The 20,717-nt window shown below is 64.7% G+C and overlaps 2 protein-coding genes across 5 annotated transcripts; one reads left to right on the plus strand and one right to left on the minus strand.

The window, feature by feature from the left end:
• Positions 1–414: 414 nt before the first annotated feature.
• RELL2 (RELT like 2) lies at positions 415–13,410 on the plus strand. Of its 3 annotated transcripts, none has more exons than XM_040077956.2 (8): positions 415–948; positions 3,993–4,206; positions 5,806–5,868; positions 5,948–6,014; positions 6,279–6,467; positions 10,787–11,378; positions 12,904–12,937; positions 13,147–13,410. In XM_040077956.2, exons 1-7 carry the CDS (start codon positions 910–912, stop codon positions 12,934–12,936), a joined length of 1,197 nt encoding a protein of 398 aa, XP_039933890.1. In that variant the 5' UTR covers positions 415–909; the 3' UTR covers position 12,937; positions 13,147–13,410. The 3 variants fall into 3 exon arrangements, with proteins under 3 accessions (XP_039933890.1, XP_039933892.1, XP_039933893.1); XM_040077958.2 differs by lacking the exon at positions 415–948 and adding an exon at positions 2,839–3,333; XM_040077959.1 differs by lacking the exon at positions 415–948 and adding an exon at positions 3,476–3,568.
• A 357-nt stretch (positions 13,411–13,767) lies between these two features.
• On the minus strand, positions 13,768–19,488 carry FCHSD1 (FCH and double SH3 domains 1). Of its 2 annotated transcripts, XM_040077952.1 has the most exons (19): positions 19,367–19,488; positions 19,021–19,118; positions 18,626–18,671; positions 17,713–17,786; positions 17,313–17,457; positions 17,101–17,237; positions 16,963–17,026; positions 16,741–16,869; positions 16,455–16,577; positions 16,279–16,374; positions 16,096–16,203; positions 15,888–15,992; positions 15,460–15,690; positions 15,291–15,374; positions 15,027–15,183; positions 14,745–14,950; positions 14,536–14,632; positions 14,396–14,463; positions 13,768–14,233 (listed from the first exon to the last, which is right to left on the minus strand). In XM_040077952.1, the coding sequence occupies exons 1-19, from the start codon at positions 19,385–19,387 to the stop codon at positions 14,168–14,170; spliced, it is 2,055 nt and encodes a 684-aa protein (XP_039933886.1). In that variant the 5' UTR covers positions 19,388–19,488; the 3' UTR covers positions 13,768–14,167. The 2 variants fall into 2 exon arrangements, with proteins under 2 accessions (XP_039933886.1, XP_039933884.1); XM_040077950.1 differs by having other exon boundaries at positions 16,096–16,374.
• Positions 19,489–20,717: the final 1,229 nt, after the last annotated feature.

Here is a 20,717-nt window from a genome sequence, read left to right on the forward strand (position 1 = left end):
CCTGGCTGTCTCTGCCCCCTCCAGCAGGGATGCTGCCCCACCACACACCGCTCCCTGTGTGGGTTTCCTTTTAGGATCCCACCTCCAGCCGGGAGCAAGGATCATAGGATGGTTTAGGGGATAGGACTGGAAGGGACCTTAAAGATCATTTCATTCCAATCCCCTGCCAGGGGCAGGGACACTTTCAGAGGAGACCCAGAGCCCTCTTGCCGTGAGGGCACAGCTGTGGCTGGGGACACTCCGAGAGGTCACCTGGCACCAAGCCCAGCACCCACCACGGCAAACAACCGGGGTCTGGACGTGCTGAAGAACACGGCTGCGCTGGGAACGTGCGAAGCGCTGACGTCCCAGGTGGGCGCTCCCTCGTGACGATTGTCCTGTCCCTGCTCCTCCAGCTGCTGCCACCAGATAACGCCCGGCCGGGGACATGGAGCCGCCCGGGCAGCACGGCCCAGAGCCCGGCTGGGGGAACGGGGTGACCAGAGGACAAACACGTCCCTGCTCCCGGCTGGGATCACTCTGCTGGCTGAGCTGTCTTTCTGGGAGCCGCTTGCTGCTCCGGGCATCTTCACGGGTGTTGGAGCAGAGCGAGGGAAGTGTCGGAGAGGGATATTTTTAGATGCTCTTTGTGCTCAGAGAGCAAAACCAGGCTGTGGTTTAACGGCCATTAGCTGCTGGGCACGTCTGAAGAGCTGAAGGAGGGCTGAGGATTCAGGGACGCGTTTTGACACTATGGGATGGAGCAGCTTTGCAGACACGACGGCGATTTCTGTCCTGAGCATGGAAGCGAAGATCCCAAGAGGAGCCTGGATGTGGGCAGTGCAGCCCGTTTAGCTGCCACGCGGGGCCAGGGCGGCTGATCCCCAAAAAGGACGTGTTCTCGTTGTTTGTGGGGTGACGTTTGCTCCAATGGCTGCGGAAGAAGTGCGGGGAAAGAGCGGACAAGAGGTAACGTGGAACTCTGCTGGGACCGGAGCCAGCCGAGGGACAGGGTGACAGGGGACAGTGCTGTCCCACCGGCCTCTCCTCGGTCGCACTGTCCACTCCCTCCCAAGCCACCTTCTGACGTGAGAACTTAAAATGTCAGTGTTTCCAGGCAATGCCCAGAGAACGACTGAGGCCTCCAAGGACCTCCAGGATTCCGGGAAGCCCCGAGGGGGTGGCCTGGGAAGGAAGGCAGGGAATGGTGGTGCTGGATGAGGTGGGCAGGCAGAAGGAAGGCGGCTGTCTGTCCCAGAGCTCCAGCCGGATTGTCCCGTGTCTCACATGCCACTGCCTTGGCTGGTGGGGTCCCACAGGACGGGACAGGAGCTGGGGTGGGGTCAGGAGGGACAGAGGGTGCAGGGCTCAGGCTGTGGACGTGCCACAAGCACCCAGCCCGCAGCCATGGCTGCACCTCCCCGGCTGGGTGTGGGGCTTTACCCCATGGGGGATCTGTCCCCACCGGGCTGGACGGACACGGCCAGCCTGCTCGGAGGGGAGAGCTCCCTTGTGTGGATTCATGCCTCGGACACAGGCTGCTTTTGGGGCAGAGAGGAGCCAGGGTGCTGTTCCTGGGTCACCTGTGAGGTGCTGTGTGGGACCATTACGGGGTCCTGCAGCGGGACAGGAACTGGGCCCCTGGAGGGACACTGAAGCTGAGGTGGTGGAAGCGGGATGGGGACTGGGAGCAGGCGGTCCCTGGTTGGGAGAATTAGGAAGAGAAACCCAATCAGCTGGGATAATCCAGCTGCAGAGCCAGGGGGGAGCAGCGTGACAGCAGCAGAACCCCCTCCTCATCCTGGCTGACCCCACCAAGGCCGGGACTTGTCCTCAGGCAGGTGTGGCTGCTGTGCCACACCGTGTCCCCCAGCTGGCGGAAATGCCTCGACACCAGAGGCTGTGGGAACACGGGAATCTCCCCTGGCAGTGGGGAGCCCTGATCAGCCTGGCATGGCTGAGGTCGGGAAAGGGGTGGGATGCTGGAAGGGGGTGGGGAGCTGGAAGGGGGTAGGGTGCAGCAATGCGCTGGGTGGGCGGGAACGCCCCGGAGGAGAAAGCGATTCATTGTGCGGGACAGCGTGCGTGGGCACGGGGAAAACGGGAGAACGCTCGCCATGACTGCGTCCCCTCGGGGCCCTGCAGAAACCCAGACCGGCCAGCTCCCCCTCGTCACAGAAACAAGGGCAGGGAGCAAACTGCTTCTGGGGTTCGCTTTGTGAGGTCTTCCTCAGCAGAGCCTGGCGTGATGCTTGTTGGTCCAGGGTTTGGAGACCTCTCCTCTCCTGTGGCCCAGCAATCCATGGCAGGAGGAAAAATCTTGTTCTTGGCACAGATATCCTATCCTAGGGCCTGTCCCTGTCAGGACAGCGGACAGGTGGGTGTCACCTATGGTGCGGTGACCTCCTGACGTCCCCCAGAGGGAGGAGGCTCCTGAGAGCCGACTTGGTGACCTGTGCAGAGGGACGGGAGCCCTCAGCGAGGCACGGCTGAGAGCCTGGAGGGGTCACGGCGTGTGTGACAGCGAGATAGACTCAAGGGAGATAATTCCCAGGGAGGAATGTGTGCGTGGATGGGTTCAGTGGAGATGGGGTGGATTTCAGGGGCTGGGTTCCTCAAGGTTTGGGTGGAGAACTGAAGGATGGAGGGGAGCAGGTCTAATTTCCAGCAGCAAGGGAGTGGTGGGTGAAGCCTCCCAGAGTGAGGATAATGTGGTGGAGACAGAGAAGGAGGTGGTGGGACCACGGCAGCTTGAGATTTCAAAGGGCTTAGCCACTCCTATTTTAGGAAGGAGGGAGGCACAGGAGTCTCCCGGGGCTCATTTCCCACCATCTCCTCGGTGCTGGGATCCCTGTGGGTGTCTGCACCCCTCCACCCCCCAGTCCTGCTCTCACCGAGCCCCCCTTCCACCCTTCTCCTTGCCATCGCCAGGGCTCAGTGCCCTAAAAATCAAGGGAGGGAGGGTGCCAGGGGAGCTCGGGGCTGGCACGCGTGCGGGTGAGGTTATTCACCCCGGGGCGGGCGGCAGCCTGGCAGCGTCCCTGAGCAGCGCTCCTGCGTGTCCTGCTGCAGCCTCCGGCATCTCCCCGAGCTCCTCTCTGCGCCTTCCTCCGCCGAAACAGCTCCGGAGAGATTTTTTTTTTTTTTTTTTCCCTGGGATCGGGACAGGCGGGTGCTCTTGTGGCGGAGAGCGGCAGAAGCAGCCGGCTCCTCCCGGGGAAGGCAGGCAGGGAGCCGCGGCCCGGGGGCCGGAGGATGCTCGCCGCGGTGGCCAGCCGCGGGGATGCGGGGTTGCTAGGAGGCAGGTGAAGGTGAAGGTGAAGAGGAGAGCGCTGCGGAGGACCGCAGGCCCAGGTACCGCCGCAGCGGGGCCGGGGGAGCGGCGGGGGGGACGCTCTCCGTGCCGGGAAGCGGAGCCGGCCAGCGGGAATGCGGGCGCTGAGCCCTCGGGAAAGGAGCCGGGAGCGGAGGGAGCCGGCTCGGTGCTGCGGGAGGACGATGCGGGAGCAGCCGGCGGCTCGGCCCTCCGCCAGCCCGGCTGCCGCGGCTCCCCGCCTGCCGCTGCCGGTACCGGAGCAGGGCCTCGGCCGTGAGTACCGAGGGCTGCGGGGGAGCGGCGCGGCGCGGGAGGATGCTCGGCCGTCCTCCGGAAAGGGCGAGCCGGGGGATGCCGCTCGCCGCAGAGCCCCGGGCGGGCCGGGGCACCGGTGCCCTTGGGAAGCCGCCTGCAAGGGACGGGGGAGCGCCGCGGGGCCTGCGGGGACGCTGCCGCCACCGCCGCCCTTGGGACGCCTCTCGCCGGGGGCAGCGGTGTCCTTGGGACGCCGCCAGGAGCCACCTCCGGCCGGTGCCGTCCTCCGTGCGGCCCCGCACCGCGCCGGACCTTGCGGGGCGAGGGCTGAGCCTGGGCTGGGCGGCTGCGGGCTGCCCCTGGCCCGGCAGGAGCAAGGGCAGGATGGGCGCAGGGTGGCGGCGAGCGCCGGGGCTCTGACCTGCCGCCCCCCTGCTCCTAGATCCGCATGCCAGACCATAGCCACCCCAGCCATGGGGAGACGGACCCCCAGCACGGCATTACTGTGGTCTTCCTCCTTGTCCTTGTCTTCTTCGTCATGGGGCTGGTGGGGTTCCTGATCTGCCATGTCCTGAAGAAGAAGGGTTACCGGTGCCGGACTTTCCGGGACGAGCTTGACCCAGATGACAAAGATGAGGCGGAGCAGCTCCAGGACGGTGAGTGCCCGGGCCGCGGGGGCTCGCTGGGCGCTCGGCCTTTTCCCCGGTGCGGGCTGGCGCTGCTCGTGCACCCTTCTGGGCTGCGGGATGGGGCTGGGAGGGTTACCTGTCACGTGTGGCTGGGCTGGGAGAAAGGGCTGGGGCGGTGAGAGCAGCGCGGTGTTCCCTGGGGATCGGGAGCGTGAGAGCCAGGGATCCCTCTGATCCACCAGCTGACAACGGCTGGAGCTGACAGGGAGGTGTCTGGCCCTTCCCAAAGGAGATTATCACCAAAAGGGAATTCTGATGAGCATCGAGGACTTGCTGAATCCCCAGCGCCTCAATCATGATCCCGGTTCCCTTGAGGAAAACCTCTCCCAGCTGGAGCACACGCCGTCCCTCGGCCCCTCTGGCATTAGGATGCCTGGCACGGAGCCAGCTGGTGTTTGATATTGCTCGTGTCTTCTTCGAGTCCCTGCTGTGCTCGTGCAGACCAGAGAAACAGGGCTGTTGCTAGAAGGGGAAGGGACCCGTAGGGAATGTTTTCCATCGCCCTGGGGTGGTTGGATTGGGAAGTCACTGCCGCATCGAGCGTGGGTGCCTGGCCCAAGCGAGCTCTGTCATTCGGTGGTTTCCCGAGTCTCTGCTGAAGTGGGGAACACACATTCCTGCTTCCCAGGCTGAGAACAGCCACATGGTGCTGCACATCTCCTCCAGCTCCTGTGTGCCACCGGCAGTGCTGGGGAGGATCAGCACCTCCGGCTGCCTCTGCTCAGGAGGGAAAGGCGGCTCCCAGGCTCACCCATGGATGCAGCCACAGCTTCCAGGTGTCCATGGATGTACTCCTCTGGCTTTAGTCTTGGCCGTACATGACATGGAGACGGTGTCTGAACCTTCCAGGATGGGCTTTGCCCTCTGCAGACACCACAGCCCAGCTGGGAACCATCTCCATGGGCTTCCAAGACCATGGTAGCAGCCCTTGAGCCTCTGAGGCAGCTGCTGCCAGACCACAGCTCCAGCCCGCTTACAGGAACATCTCACAGTGCTGACCAGGCTGGAGGCCCATCCATCCAGGCCTCCTGCCTCCAACAGTGCCTGGAAGCAGGCTGAGGTGAACGCTGTGGATCGATTCCACAGCAGAGCAGGCACCAGCCACGGTTCCTCAGAACAGCACTTTAAGTTTTTAATAGCGTGCAGCTCTGGGGCTCTCTGTCGTCGTGTGTTCCCCCTTCCTGCCTTTAGCGGGTCCCAGTGGGTTTTTTCTGTGGATGTGTGCTGTTTACCCTCGGAGCCCTGAGCACTCGCAGCACCCTGCAGCCAGGGGCTCCAGGGCTGGACAAGGACACTCCTCTTTCGACATTTTGGAGCCTGCTTCCCTCTCATCCCTCCAGATTCTGTTCCGAAGGAGCGGCACCACCCCCTCTCCCTGCACACGCAGCTGCTGGCTCAGCCGTTTCTTTTCCAGGATGAGGGATCTGGTGTTCCCTAGTGGCTTCCCGGTGTGACAGGGGACACGAGGCTTCTCCAGCAACTCTGCTGATGCCGCTGCTCCTTGGAAGGGATGAGTGAGCGTAGCCCCCGAGTTCCAGCCCTCAGTGCCACGTTGTCTCTTTTCAGATGAGGACGAGAAGAACGACGACACCGTGGAGAAGATCGTGAGGTGCATCATCCAAAACGAAGGTGAGCGCTTCCACGGGCCGGCCCGCGGCCCCGCTGACCGCTTTGCCTGACGCATTCCCGTTTTTCCCTCTCTCTTCAGCCAATGTGGAGGCCCTCAAGGAGATGTTGGGGGAAAATGAAGGGGACGTGCCAGTGCCGGTGCCCAGGTGAGGAAAGCTCAGAGCAGCTCGTGGCTGCTGCAGAGCGAGGGACAAGCGGCTCCTTTCCAGCTGCTACAAAGCACCTTCCCAGCGGGGAGTCCCGCTCTCCCGAGGCTTTTGAGGAGCGCTTCACCCCACCGTCAGGTGGAACAGCTCTTCCTCATTCCTGTCCCCAGCAGAGGTCCCTCCCGGGGCTTGCTGCAGCGGGGCTGCACCGGGGCTGGGACACCTCCCCCAGGTGACGCTACCTGTCATGTCCTTCTGTTGCAGCCTCTGTCCCCACAGCAGCAGCCAGGACGGGGGCCCGCCCCATCACCACACGGTGCACCTGGGCTCCACGCAGGCCCCCTGCATCCACTGCAGCAGGAGGAAGAGGCACCCGCTGCAGCGCCAGGGCCGGTCCAAGGAGGGCAAAAGCAGGATGCATCCCGGAGAGACCACCGTCTTCTCAGTGGGCAGGTACCCAAATGAGCTTTGCCAGACGTTTCCCTGCTGGAATGAGCAGCATGGGCTCTCCTCAGTCCCCCCGTTCCTTCCCCCTTCCCCGCTTCCCTCCTGCTGTTCCGCATCGATGCCCCAGCAGCAGCTCTGCAGCTGGAGCTCCTCAGCGCCCAGGTGCTTCCTGCACCTGGAAATGCCTGTGGTGTGTGGCAGGCTGTGAGGCACCGGTGGCTTCCCTCCTTCCCCGGGAAGGTGACTCAAGCTGGGTTTTCCTGCTGAGTCAGTGCTGGGCGCAGCCCCAGCTCCGTGTCCTTCCAGAGCCCGGTGCAAGCAGGGCCCTTGCTGCCCGGCGGGGGGCTTTGGGGAGCTCACCGTGGGGGCAGAGGGGACAGCGTGTGCCAGGTGCCACCCCTCCTCAGGATGAAAGAGGGGCCGTGCCGCTCCAGGTTGCTGCCTCCAAAGGTGTCTGTAATTAGATGACACGGCAGCAGTGCAAGAACTGGGGAGTGTTCCTGATACTTCCCACAAATGCTTTGCAGTCCCCAGCTGGCTTCGCCCCAAGGGACTTCCTGAGCTTCCTGTGGTCGCTGTGTAGTCACGGACCTGTGGAGCAGTGTGCAGGTTCGCCCAGGCTGCCCCACTCCCCAGCAGAAAGCGTTGGGAAAGTCTTCCTGGGCTTGGCTCCCTCCGGCTGGAGGTGACTGGGGCGGGGTGACAAACAACTGCTGGTCCCTGGATGGCCACCGTGGTCAGACACAATGCTCTGTCATGCTCAGATTGTGCACAAGGTCTTCATTCAGGGCCTGAGCCTTGAAGAAACCTCATGTTGCGGTCCACAGAGGCAGTCCTTTCATGGGAACGCTGAGCCAGAGTGGGTATGGAATCGTGGGATGGTTTGTGTTAGAAGGGACCTCAAAGTTCAGCCAGTTCCACCCCAGCCATGGCAGGGACACCTCCCACTGTCCCAGGCTGCTCCAAGCCCCAGTGTCCAGCCTGGCCTTGGGCACTGCCAGGGATCCACGGGCAGCCACAGCTGCTCTGGGCACCCTGTGCCAGGCCCTGCCCACCCTGCCAGGGAACAATTCCTGCCCAAAATCCCATCCAGCCCTGCCCTCTGGCACTGGAAGCCAATCCCTGTGTTCTATCATGTGGATTTTCCCACCACCACGGGCAGGAGCCTCAGCAGGGAGGTGAGCTGGGGCTCTCTGGGGAGCTGGAGAAGCAGGGAGACCTGCTGGACCTCCCCAGGCCGAACTGCAGCTCGGATCACGCCTTGAGGGCTCTGCCAGCTCCTGGCTCCCTCCGTGCCCGCTGCTGTCCTTGGAGGTGGTGCCCGGCAAGCCAGGGCTCTGCAGGGTTGTGTGCTCACCGCTAATTCATTCCCTGGCTGGTGCCCAGCTCCATCCACTGCTCCGTGTCCTTTGTCCGTGCTCTTCCCACTCTCCTCTCGCTCACTTCGGAGTGCTGGACAAGATGGTCTCCTTTCCCAAAGGCACCTTCTCTCAATTCTGTTTTTTTCCTCCTTGACCCTGTTAATATCCCACACCAGCCTTCTCCACAGGGCAGTCATCCCATTTCTCCAAGGCTTTATTTTCAATCCTGAATCTCTTTGGTACAAGGTCCAACTGCTGAAGGACCTGTGTGCCCATGAGGTACAACACCACCTCCAGATTCTGCTCCTTATTTCCAAGCTCGCCCCTGTTCTCTTCCAGGTGCTGCCTGACTTGTCCAGGACTGCCCTTCCTGTGTTAATTATTTATGACAAATATCTTGAAGTACTTTGACTCAGCACTGACCCTACAAAACAGGGTTTCTTTAACCCACCTCTGGAGTTAAAGACACACCCCCAGGTCTTGTTCTCCTTTATTGTTGGTATTGTTTCTGCCTTGGATGCAGTGGTTGAGAATCCAGCCCTCTCCTACATGGAATGAGCCCTGGTCCTGGTAGGCACAGGCTCATCCCTGAGGAGTGGAAAGGATGGGAGCTGTGGATGTCCACCAGGATCACCCAGGGCTGGAGTATGGAGGAGGCATTTTTAGCCCGGAGAATTAGAAAGGGATGATCTAATTGTCCTCTAACACTTCCGAAAGGGTGGGCGGAGTTTGAATGGAGGTGGAACAAGGCTCTCCTTGCCTGGGAAGGGCAGGAGGCAATGGCCATGAGTTACCACAAGAGAAATCCAGAAAAAATGCAATCAGAACAACTGCTCTGCCAGGAGAATGGTGCAGCCCTCGACAGGGCCCTGAAGAGTGGAGGAATCTCCACCCTGAAGATTTCCAAAACCTGACTGGACACAGCTCTGGGCAAAGTGTTTGAGGGTGGGAGAGGGCCCAGATATGAGCAGGGTTCTGGACTGGAGACCTCCTGAGGGCTTTTTGCACCAGAATTGTTCTAACCTTCTGCAGCAATCAGGGATATGTGTGATACAGGATGATTACCACTTAGCTCAGCGCTTTCCCTCAGCCAGTCATCGTGGCAGAGCTTGTCCGTAAAACGTCTGTGTCTGACCTCTGTCCTCAGCCCCATCAGCCAGAGTGTGTCACGTCCCACTGAATCCAAAGCCCCAGGGATGCTGATGAGGCAGGCAGCCAGGGCTCCTCTGCTTTCCCTCACCAGCCGGAGGTTGGCTACGTTACCTCCTGTGCCCTCTCCAGTCCAAACCCTTCCTGCTCTCTGAGCCCGCTCCCGACTCTTCCAGGCTGGCATTGCTCAATGGCATTTCCAAGAGATGATCCCATCACTGGTGTCTCCTTCCTGTCCCTCTTCAGCACCAGAACATTCTCTGGTCTCCCCAGCTCGCAGCGCTGGTGTCTTATCTCCGAGTATCTGGACAGACCTGAAAGGTCACATTTGCTGCTGCTCGGCCTGACCTGAGCAGTTCTCTGGAGCTGGAGCATTTCTGTTCTCGACCCTCTTAATCCTGAGCAGCTCTCTGACCCTGCTGAGCGGTGGCTGCTGTCCCCAGGCTGGGCTCCAGCCTGGAAGTGGGCTCATTCACCTCTCCCAACTCACCTGGCCTCTCTTCTTATCTTTTGGACCTCTCTGCTTTTTCCTTTGGAACAGCAGTGCTGCCACGTGCTGGACCTTCGGGTCTTGCTCTTCTTTCCACACCAGCAGTACTTGAACTTTTCTGGGATTGTGCTTTGCCCTGACACTGACTCGCAGCTGAACCCCAGCAGAGCCAGGCCCATTGGCTTTTCCATGTGTGCTCCAAGTGCAGTGAGAGCAGGGGTGGGGGACCCATGGGCTGCTCCAGGTCCCAGAGGTGGGACTGGAGTGCTCTGGACACCTGGGGGAGATTTCCTGTCTGCTGGTCCAGCAGCAGCTGGCAGCGTGGTGAGGAGGAGTCACGGCTTGTCGCAATCAGCACCATCACAATTCAGACTTTCAGGCTTTGCTGACACCTTACCCCTCCCAGGCTGAGGGAACTGGGAGAGGAGAAAGCTCCAAGGACACTTCAGAGCCCCTTCCAGTGCCTAGAGGGGTTCCGAGAGAGCTGGAGAGGGCCTTGGGACAAGGGCACAGAGTGACAGACACAGGGAATGGCTTCCTGCTGCCAGCGGGCAGGGTTAGAAGGGATACTGGAAAGAAATTGGTGGGGAGGCCCTGGCACAGGGTGCCCGGAGAAACTGGGGCTGCCCCATGATCTCTGGAAGTGTCCAAGGCCAGGTTGGAGGGCTTGGAGCAACCAGGTTGAGGGGAAGTTGTCCCTACCCATGGCAAGGGGTGGGACTGGATGATCTTTTAGGACCTCCTTCCAACCCAAGCCATTCCATGAGCCTGTGATCCCTGACTCCTCTCTTCTCCCCACGTGCAATGTCGCATCACCTCTGATCATTAACCCCCCTCTGAGGGTGTCAGACCCATTTCTGCCCACCCAGGAGCTCTGAGCTGTTCCCTGCTCATGGTGGAACCTCAGTGAACCACTCCGGTACCAACCGCCCCTCCAGGGGATGGTGCAAAACGCGCTCCGGCAGATTTTAGCCAAAGAATTCCTTCAGCCTTTGACCCCTGTATCCAAATCACTGCCAAAGCCCTGTCCCTGCCCCCGCGTAGGGCACGCTCTCATCCGGGTTGTCTCGGAGCATTTCCAAGAGCTGCGATCCATCTCGCTGCTGGGAGGGCAAGCTCTGCCCCAGCCAAGATCTGGATCGAGCTTTCCATCCTTCTCTCTCTGGTTGTTTTGCTCAAAATGAAGGGCAAAATGAGTTTGGGCGCGTGGCTCGCGTGGGTCTGAAAGCAGGGAGAGGAGATGCGGGGCTGGAGGTACAGGCGAGCCGGGAATCCCGCTGTGGGACAGCACGGAAAACACTCCTCCGGTCCTGCCCCCGTCGCAGGTTCCGTGTCACGCACATCGGGAAGAAGCCGCCCGTCCAGGACGGTGCCCTGCCCGCCGGCAGCCGGCAGGCGAGCACGGAGGAGCTGGAGCGCAGCAGCGAGAGGCTCCAGCGGGAGCGGGCTCTCAACGGGACTGTCCCCACGGGCGGCCTGCAGAACGGAGCCATCCACACGGGCACCCAGAGCGCCAGAAGCGCCGAGCAGAGCCTGTCCGCCAGCCCAGCCGCGAACACACCAGCCAGCTCCGGCACCCGTGACAGCCGGCGGGACGGCGGGGGCTCCGGCCCGGTGGGCTCCGGCCCGGTGGGCTCCAGCACGGCGGGGTCCCTGCAGGATGCTGGCTCTGCTCCCGGGAGCTCCAGCCGCCAGCGGAGGCTCATGAGCTTGCCGGCGCTGGGAGCATCGAGTCCCAACATCCCAGGGGAGCTGGCAAGGGAAGGAGCCGGCGTCTGCCTGGAGGAGGTCGGACTGGAGTCGGCGGATGAAGTGTCGGATATTCACGGGAGCCTGAGTCTGCAGGAACAGGCCGATGAGCTGGGGAGAGACGACAGCAGCAGGAAAGAGCCCGGAGGCGAGGACGGGAGGCAGCAGGTACGTTCCTCCTCTCCTGATCCCCGCGGTCCCCTGGGCTGGAGGGGGATTGCTTTTCCCACCCACTCTCCAATGTCTGAGGCGGTGGAGTGACTGGGACGGGTCCTACGCTGCTTCAGTGGGTGGTGCTGCAGCCCTCGGTTCCCCTTGGCCAGGGACTCCTTTTCCTTTGTGGTTGAGCTCTTTGGGGACATCCATTGGGATTTTGACCTGGGAGAGCCCCACCGCTGCACGTGCTCTCCCCAGAACCGTAGCCTCAATGGGGTGCAGTGTGGCCAGTGAGGAACAGGCAGGGACAGAATTCTCCAGGAGCCTTTCTTACCTTGAAGGCCAGGAAATGGTGAAGCCAAGAGGTCATTTCTTGGCTGTTTTTCCCAGCTCCTAAGGAGCTGGGCTCAGACGAGGAACGACCACCCTGCCTGGAGCTCCCACTGCCTTGGTACCTCCCAATATCCCACCCAGCCACCTTGCTGGAGGGGTTGGAAAGCTCCAGGGGATTGTCAGCCTGGAATTACCTCTGTGCTGTTGCCAGTGAGCAAACGAGGCTGGTGGTGGTGGTTCAGACACCCAGCATTTCACTCACAGCCTCACACACCCATCCATGACTCTGCAGCTGGGAGAAGGGGATTTTCACGGAAGGGGGCTGGGAAACACCCCCTGTGTAATGTCAGCAGCTCCAAGAGCTGGCCTTGACTTGCCTCACACAAAACCAGCGCCAGGGCACACTTGGCAAAGCCCTTGGAAGAAAAAGGAAGCCAAATGCCTGGGTAAAATTCCTGGCATGCTTCAAAGCCATGGAGATCCCCTGGGGCTGGTTCTGCTGGAGCTGCACGGGCTGGGCACGGCCCATGCACATGGCAGCAGCCCTTGGCAGGGGGTGGGATGGGGCAGGCCTGGGTCAGCACGGCAGAGGCCTGGGAAAGGTGCCTGGCTGGATGCTGGATGAGGACAAAGCAGGACCCCACTGTTTCCCTCTTTGCTTTCTGGTGACCCGGCTGGAAGGTTTGAGCCGCTCCACGGAGAGGGGCAGCCCACGGCAGGATGGAGCTGATGGGTGCAGCCCTTCCCCAGAGACCTGGGGAGGTGGTGACAGCTCCTCCTGTGAGCCACTGAACCTTGGGTGATCCTCTGATGCCTGGGGAAGCAGCTGCGTGCAGGCCAAGCCCAGGCACACGGTGATTGATGTGTGTCCCCTCGGCAGCGCCTGGCTCTTGCCCTGGGTGCTCGGGGATATGGGGGTCCCAGGAGAACGGTGATGGGCCCTCCCTGGGATGTTCAGTGCCACTCGCACTGTCCCCCAGCCCCTCAGTGGCAGCCAGAGCCAGCACGGGGGTTCTTGGCTGCTGCTCACCACGTCCTGCAGGAGATGGGCAAGGGCAGAGATGGTGCCTGGGCGGTAGTCGCTCCTGAAGACTCACCGGGGTTCTGCTCACTGGTCCTCGGGTCACTGCTGTGGCCAAGGGAGACCCCCCAGCCCAGCAGCCCGCTCCCATGGGAGCGCTGACATCCCTCCTCCATCCCACAGGAGCCCAGCGCCGCGGAGCAGGACCGCGTGTGACGTGAGTGCCTGTCCCCTGCCCCTGCCACAACGTTGGGGGGGGTGGGAGGGCACTGTCAGCGTCCCTGCCCCGGTGGGTCTCAGCTTGAGAGGTGAAGCCGTTCTGCAGGGGGTGGGGAAGCGCCCAGCCGCAGGCAGTGACTCCGGGAAATCCCATTTGCGGGTGGTGGGGCCGCGGGGACAATCCCTATCCCACCTCTCTCCCCACAGCTCCTCTCCGCTCCCGGCTGGAGCGCGGACGGGAGGCGCGCAGCCCCCGGGGCCCTCGGGGCTGGGGGCTGTGCCGTGGGGCAGCCGTCCCCGGGTGGGCAGCTACGCGCTTGGCATGGCCGGAGCGACGCGCCGGCGTCACCGACAACCGCGCTCGGCGCCAGCCTTCATCCCATTGGCAATAGGTACCCGAGTCCCACCCGCCGCAGCCTCCCCGGAGAGCCCCCGAGGGACCCTCGGGCCTGGCAGGGGCAGGACAGCGCCCAGAGCCCCCCCCGGCCCCTCCAGCTCCGGGGGAAGGAAGGAAGAGGGGCTGGGATGGAGGCAGCGGCTTGAGCCCCCCCCGGGGCGGTGGGGAGCACCTCCCACCCACCCGGCACCTTCACCACAGAGCACAGCCCCCTTCCCCGGGCACCCCTGCCACGCAGAGCGGGCACAGGCACAAATCCTGCACCGGCAGGTCCCTGGGAGATGCTGGTGGAGAGAGGAGCTTCCAGCCCCATCCCGGCGCAGGAGGGGCCGGAGCCCGGCCCCGGGGGGAGGACGGCCCCGGGCCAGACCAGCGGGCAGCCCCCGCCAGCGTCGGTGTGTAACGCCCTGTACATAGACGAGCTACAACCATTAAAGCTGCTGAACCCCTCGCCAGGGCCAGCGGGATTTATTGGGAACAGCCCCACACCCCACTCCTGGCCGTGGGGAGGTGCTGTGCGGGCGGGCAGGGTCCAGAGATGAGTCCCCCAGGAACCAGGGCTGGGCTGGGAGTGCACGGGTGATGCCAGGCACGAAGGGCAGAGGCAAGAGGGGGTGAGATGGGGCCTGGCTGTGGCACTGGGCACCCCAAGAAAGGGGCTGTGGCGCTGCAGTGGGATGCGGGACCAGTCTGCAAGCAGCACTGGGCAGGATGCAGCCCCTGGAGAGACCAGCTCAGGGCACGGGGCAGCACCAGCCCCTGCTGCTGGGGCAGCAGCCTGTGCTGGTTTGCTGGGGCAAAGCTTTTAGGGGGCTGGGGGGACCCACAGGGTCAGCTGAAGTGAAGCTCGGGGTCGGGCTCGGGGGCTCTGCCGGGCGGCGGGGGCGGCGCACGGAGCTGCAGGGAGGGAGAGGAGAGGGAAGGGGAGGGGGAGAGAAGTGGTGCCAACATGCTGAGGCCACTCATCCCCCCTCAGACCCCCCAAAACACACGGGGGGCTCCATTACAGAAGGGCTGGGGCAGGTGTTGGGGTCACAGCGCCCCTGTGAAGGGACTTACCGGCCGCAGGCGCGTGGCTGCCAGGTCTGGAGAACTCTGCCCGCTGCCCGTGCCATCCTGCCGGCAACCTGGGAGGGCCCAGCAGCTCAGCCTGGCCTTGTGGGCTCCCCCAGCCCCCTCCCCATTTCCCCAGCACTCACCTCCCAGCGCTGTCTCAGGAGCAGGGCCGGGCACCAGGCTGGCCCCGGGCACCAGGCCAGGAGGGGAGAAGGGTGGAGGGGACGGTGAGGGCAGCTCCTGGGAAGACAGAGCCCAGAGGGAAGGGAATGGTGGGAGGGGGTCTCCACCTCAGCAGTCATGTGTGGGGTCGGCCATGCCAGGGTGACACCGTGACCCTCCTGCTACGCACCTGCCCCGCCGCCTCCCGGGCCCCGGTGAGCTCCTCCACCACCAAGGAGGGGAAGACGCCGATGCGTCCGTCGAAGTCGCCGGTCCAGAAGCCATCGTCCACCTCACCGGCGGCGCGGGGCAGCACCCGGATGATGGCCCCCTCAGGGAAGCTCAGCTCCTCGGGGCTCTGCCCCTCGTAGTCGTACAGGGCTCGCACCAGCCAGGCTGTGGGGAGGGCGGGGCTCAGCACCCTCTGGATCCCGTCCCCCTCCCCGGGGTGGGGGCGATGCCCAGCACTCACCTCCAGGCTCCAGCACCAGTTCTGCAGCCATGATGCTGGAGAGCTGGCGCTGCAAGGCAGAGGGGCCGGGGGGGCCGAGCCCAGCGCCCGAGTCGCAGCCCAGGGACAGCAGGTACTTTTCGGGGACGTAGCCGACATGCCCGGCCTTGTTCCGAGCCTGAGGAGGCAGAAACCACGTGAACATCCCAGGCTCCAGAGTGGGGCCGGCCTGGGCACCTCCAAAAGGGGCACCCCAGTGTGGAGGGGGGCTCAGCCTGCTCCCACCTTCACCCACTCCTCTGCGTCCCCATCCTCGATGATCTCCAGCTCCTCGCCCTGGCTGATGGACAGCTCATCCGCCTGGCGGCCCTGCAGGAGATGGGGACAAAGTGGCAGAGAGGCTGAGGTGCCATCCCTGGGCAGCAGGGTGAGGGCCAGGCAGGCAGGGCCGTACCTGGTAGCCAAAGATCACCCGGCAGGTGTAGGGGTAGGTGCGAGCAGCAGGCCCAGGCTCATCGTCCTCGTCCGGCTCGTCGCTGTCCTCGTAGTCGTCGAACTCAGCTGGGTCCAGCCCCGTGGGGGTCTCCTCGCCTGTCCCCACCGTGGCCCCGGCCAGCCAGGCGTCCACGTCCAGCCCTGCCGCCCGCAGCAGTGCCAGCCGTGCCTCGGCCTTCACTCGGCTCACCTGGGGACACGGCACGCTGTCACAGTCCCCAGGACGCCTCTGCTGGTGTCCCAACCCCATCCCCAGGTGTGGCGGCATCCCCAGCACCGCACCCCAAGCGCAGCATCCCAGCCGCCACCCCTCCCTGTCCCGACACCCTCCACCCTGGGGGCGACAGACCTCAAAGCCGCCCCCAGCTCCCTGACGGGGGCACCCACCTCTGCCTTCCGGATGTTTTCCCTCGCTTCTTCCATCTGCCGCTCCACGGCCGCCGCTTCCGCCTCGGGCCCCTGCTGCCGCCTGGCCTCCAGCCGCTGCAGCACCTGGGCGGGCACCCGCAGCTCAGAGGGGGGTGCCAGCTGGTGAGGGGCTGGAAAAACCCCTCCCCGAGCCCCCTGGTGCTCCGTGGGGCAGGGCAGCACCCACCTCCTCGCTGTACGCCCTGTTCTTGTGGTCCCGGGCCACCCGCGTGGCCCAGCGCCGCGCCTCCTTCTCCAGGCTGGCCCCGTCATCTGCTGGTGGCAGCAGGCACACCTGGGCGAGGACACGGGGGTGACCGGGGGGCGGCTGTGCAGACCCCACCCGGCTGCAATGACCCCCTCCACTCACCTCCTCCACCCCGGAGAGCTGGAAGCGCTGCTCGGGCGCCAGGGAGAAGGCGGGGTGGTCCTGCAGGAAGAGGAGGAGGTCCTGCTCCCGGCACACCTGCAGCAGGGGAGCGGCGTGGGGCCGGGGGCTCACCTGTGCCCTCCTGTCTCACCCAGCCGGCGGGACGGCGCCGTTACCCGCGCGGATGCCTCCACCACGGCCTGGAACCAGTCCCGGCTGGCCCGGCAGGTCTCCACCTCCGTCCGGCTGGCGGCCGACAGGTGCTCCCGCAGCCGCTCGTAGAGGTCCCCGTCCAGTGCCTGGGGAAAAGCGGGTGGGAACTCCCCCAGCACTGCCACATCCCCCCTCTGGAGCAGCCCTGACGCCCCGGGGCAGCCAGCCCTGGCCCGCCCTGCCGGCAGCGGGGCGATGCTCCTTGTGGGACCCTGGGGATGGGGCACAGGGGGTCCCGGCACCTGCTACCTGCATGGCCGCAGGCAGCTCCACACGCTGGTAGTGCTCCAGGTGGGCGGAGGCGGACACCAGGGCAAAGCCGTACTCGTTCTGCACCCCCGCCAGCTGCCTCGAGTGCTCGGCCAGTCGCGCCGAGAACTGCGGGGACGTGCACGGAGCGGCTGGGCCATGGCGCCCCGCGTCCCCCTGCGGCCACCCGCTTGGGTACCCTGCCATCCCCACGCCGCTGACCTTGGCACTGAGCTTCTGCAGACTGGCCTTGGTGTGAAATATCCGCCGGTCGCTCTTCCGGAGGCTGGGGAGGATGGGAGGGGGTGTGAGACCACCCCGCAGCCGCGGCAGCCCCCCGGCCCCGTGCCCCCCGCTCACCGCGCCTCCACATCGGCCGCCTTGTCCTTGGCCACCTCGCTGCTGCGCTGGAGGTGGCTGAACTGCTTCTTTGCCTTGTCCAGCTCCTTCACGGTCTCCAGCAGCTCCGCCTGCGCCTTCTGCAGCCGCTCGATGCCCTGCGGGGAGCGTCAGCTGGAGGGCACGGCCGTCCCCGCCGCCTGGGCACAGGGGACACGTCCTTGCCCCGGTACCTTCTTGAGCGTCCTCTCCTTGGAGAGGCGGGCGCTGCGGGCGGCCTCGGCAGCCAGGGCGCGGTAGCTCTCGGAGGCGGTGACACGGACCTGCCCGGCGTGCGCTGTCCCCTCGATGATGCCTTTCCAGACAGCAGCCACGCTCCTGTGGGCACAGGGTTAACACGGGGCCGGGCACTCCCTGCTCCTTCACAGCTTTTGGGGACGCCCAGCAGGGTCGCCGGGACCCCCAGTCCCAGCACGGACCTGGAGCTGGGGACATCCCACCCACAGCTGCATCCCAGTGACACCCAAATGCCGGCTGGCATTAAGCTTCTCCAAGCTGGGAGGGCCATGGGCAGGCAGAGCCAGCCCCAGCCGCTTGTCCCCAGCCCTGTCCCCGTCCCTGTCCCCAGCCCACCTGGAGTCGCTGGCCTCGCCACGGCCCCGCTGCCAGTCTCTCTTCACGAACTGGCTCGCCAGCCTCTGCAGCGCCTGCGGACAGAGCCGGCATCACTGGCACGCCCCGACCCTGCCGAGCACCCCAGCACCCACCACGCTCCTCTGAGCACAAAACTGGGCTCCCCCAGCCCGGCTGCCCACCCCATGGACCTGGGGACACACACGTGTCCCCACAGACACCGACACCGACACAGACACAGATATCCCTGTGGCTCAGTGTCAGCAGGAATGCCATCATGCTCCCTGTGAGAAAACCTTTTTGAGGGGGCAGCCACCGTAATGAAAGGACCACCCCCGCTGGGGCTTTTGGGGCAGAGCATCAGCGAGGGACACCAGATACAGAGACAGCGTAGAGGAGCCCCAGCAAAGCCAAGCACAGCGAGACCCCGACCCTGGGGGGATGCTCGTCCCCAGTCTGGAGGGTGTGAGGGAGGGGAGTGACATGGTGACCAGCTGCAGGAAGGGGGGGACACAATTCTGCTGCGGTATGTCCCCAAGGGACGCTGCAGGGACATCTCCCATCAAAATCAAACTCTGACATTTCAGAGCAGCGCCCTGCCATGACCCAGCAGACAGCAGAGCCCAGCGGTTTCCTCCCCCCGCAAGGTTTTCCCTCCAGGCTCCCAAAACACCCAAGGTTTGGGCCACGCTGTGCTCAGCAGAGCCCCCAGCGGGTGCTGAACGCGGTCAGGGCCCCTCCGGCAGGATGAGCCATCTGCCCTCCGGGGCCAGCACGGAGCAGCCACGCTCACATCATTTCCGAGGCTGCCCATTGCCTGCATGGGGCCGTGCCCAGTTCCTGCCCCAGGCAGGCAGGACGGGGCCTGCGCCTCCCCAGGACACCGATCCTCAGACCCGCGGCATCTCCTCACCTGCCCGTACTCCCTGTCAATGGTGGCCCTCTGCTTGCTGTAGGACCTGGGGGAGAGGGGACACAGAGCCGACAAACGGAGAGGGCCAGGGATGGGCCAGGGATCACCTCCTGCCACCATCCCCCTGCCATCACCCCCCTACCGCCTCCCCCCGCCACCATCGTGTCCCCATCAGGCCACCCCAGCGGGTGACGGAGCCCGTGACCTCGAGGTGACAGGCTCAAGGTGAGCCGTGCCCGGTCCCTGGCACACCCGTGCAATGAGCTGCGGGGATGAGCCTGGGGACACACACATGCACATGGGACGAGCTGCCTGGTCTCACCTTGGGGACACACACACGTGGCATGAGATGCCCGGTCTCAGCTCGACCCGGGTGTCACACGCGTGTGCCCTACCTGATGTCCTCCAGCAGCTCGGCGTCCCGCTGCTGTTTGCTCTGCAGGCCCGACAGCTGCTCCAGGAGATGGACCCGCAGCTCCTGGGTGAGCTTCACCTGCGGGGTGGTCCCGGCTCAGCCCCGCGGCCCCGGCGGGGATGGGCGCGGGGATGCGTTGCCCCCCCTGCTCGGGTACCGCTGCCCGCCGGCCCCCTCTCCCGAGTGCCACCCAAACGCGGCCTCGCTTCCCCAGCCCCGTGAGGCTCCGCCGGGGGCGAGCCCCGGTCACGGCTGCAGGACACGGCAGCGAGGGAGGACCCGGTCCCGCTGACCCGCCCCGCGGCCCGGCCCGGCCCGGCGCTCACCTTGCGCGGCGGCGGCTGCATGGCTGCGCTGCCCCGGTGCCGCTGCCGATCCCAATCCCGGTGCCGGTCCCCGATCGCCGCCGCCCCGATCCGCGTGTGCGGAGCCCGGAACTGCCGGGCCGGACCCGCCACGCCCACAGGCCACGCCCCCACAGGCCGCGCCCCCAGACCACGCCCCCACAGCCCACCCTAAGGCGAGCCCTGCCCCCGGTCAGGCCCCGCCCACCGCTCACCAGACGGACACGCCTCAGACCACGCCCCCAGACCGACCCCGCCCCCCGCCCCACCCACAGCACAGCAAGCCACGCCCCCAGGGGCTGCAGCGCCGCCTGGTGGTCGGTGCTGCACGTGTGGGCGGGGCGATGGGAACACAGGGACAGGGATGCGGGGACAGGGACACGGGGACATGGGAACACGGGAACATGGGAACACGGGGACAGGGACACGGAGACATGGGAACACAGGGACAGGGACACGGGGACATGGGAACACGGGGACAGGGACACGGGGACAGGGACACGGGGACATGGGAACACAGGGACAGGGACACGGGGACAGGGACACGGAGACATGGGAACACGGGGACAGAGACACGGGGACAGGGACACGGAGACATGGGAACACGGGGACAGAGACACGGGGACAGGGACACGGGAACAGGGACACGGGGACAGGGACACGGGGACATGGGAACACAGGGAGATGAGAGGCAGGGACATGGGGACAGGGACATGGGGACATGGGAACACAGGGACAGGGACATGGGGACAGGGACACGGAGACATGGGAACACAGGGACAGGGACACGGGGACAGGGACACGGGGACATGGGAACACAGGGAGATGAGAGGCAGGGACATGGGGACAGGGACATGGGGACAGGGACATGGAGACATGGGAACACAGGGAGATGAGAGGCAGGGACACGGGGACAGAGACACGGGGACATGGGAGCACAGGGAGATGAGAGGCAGGAACATGCAGACATGAGAGGCAGGGACACGGGGACAGGGACACGGGGACATGAGAGGCAGGAACATGCAGACATGAGAGGCAGGGACATGGGGACAGGGACACAGAGACATGGGAACACAGGGAGATGAGAGGCAGGGACATGGGGACAGGGACACGGGGACAGGGACACGGGGACATGGGAACACAGGGACATGAGAGGCAGGGACCTGCGGACATGGGAGACAGGGACATGGGGGCACCGGGATATGTGACACAGGGACATGGAGAAAGTGGACACAAGGAGACAGGAGGACAGGGACATACATGGGTAACACGGGGACACGGGGATATGAGAGATGGGGATGTGGGGGCACAGGACCACAGGGACATGGGGTGA

This window comes from Hirundo rustica, chromosome 14, assembly GCF_015227805.2.
Source record: "Hirundo rustica isolate bHirRus1 chromosome 14, bHirRus1.pri.v3, whole genome shotgun sequence".
Taxonomy (NCBI): Eukaryota; Metazoa; Chordata; class Aves; order Passeriformes; family Hirundinidae; genus Hirundo; species Hirundo rustica.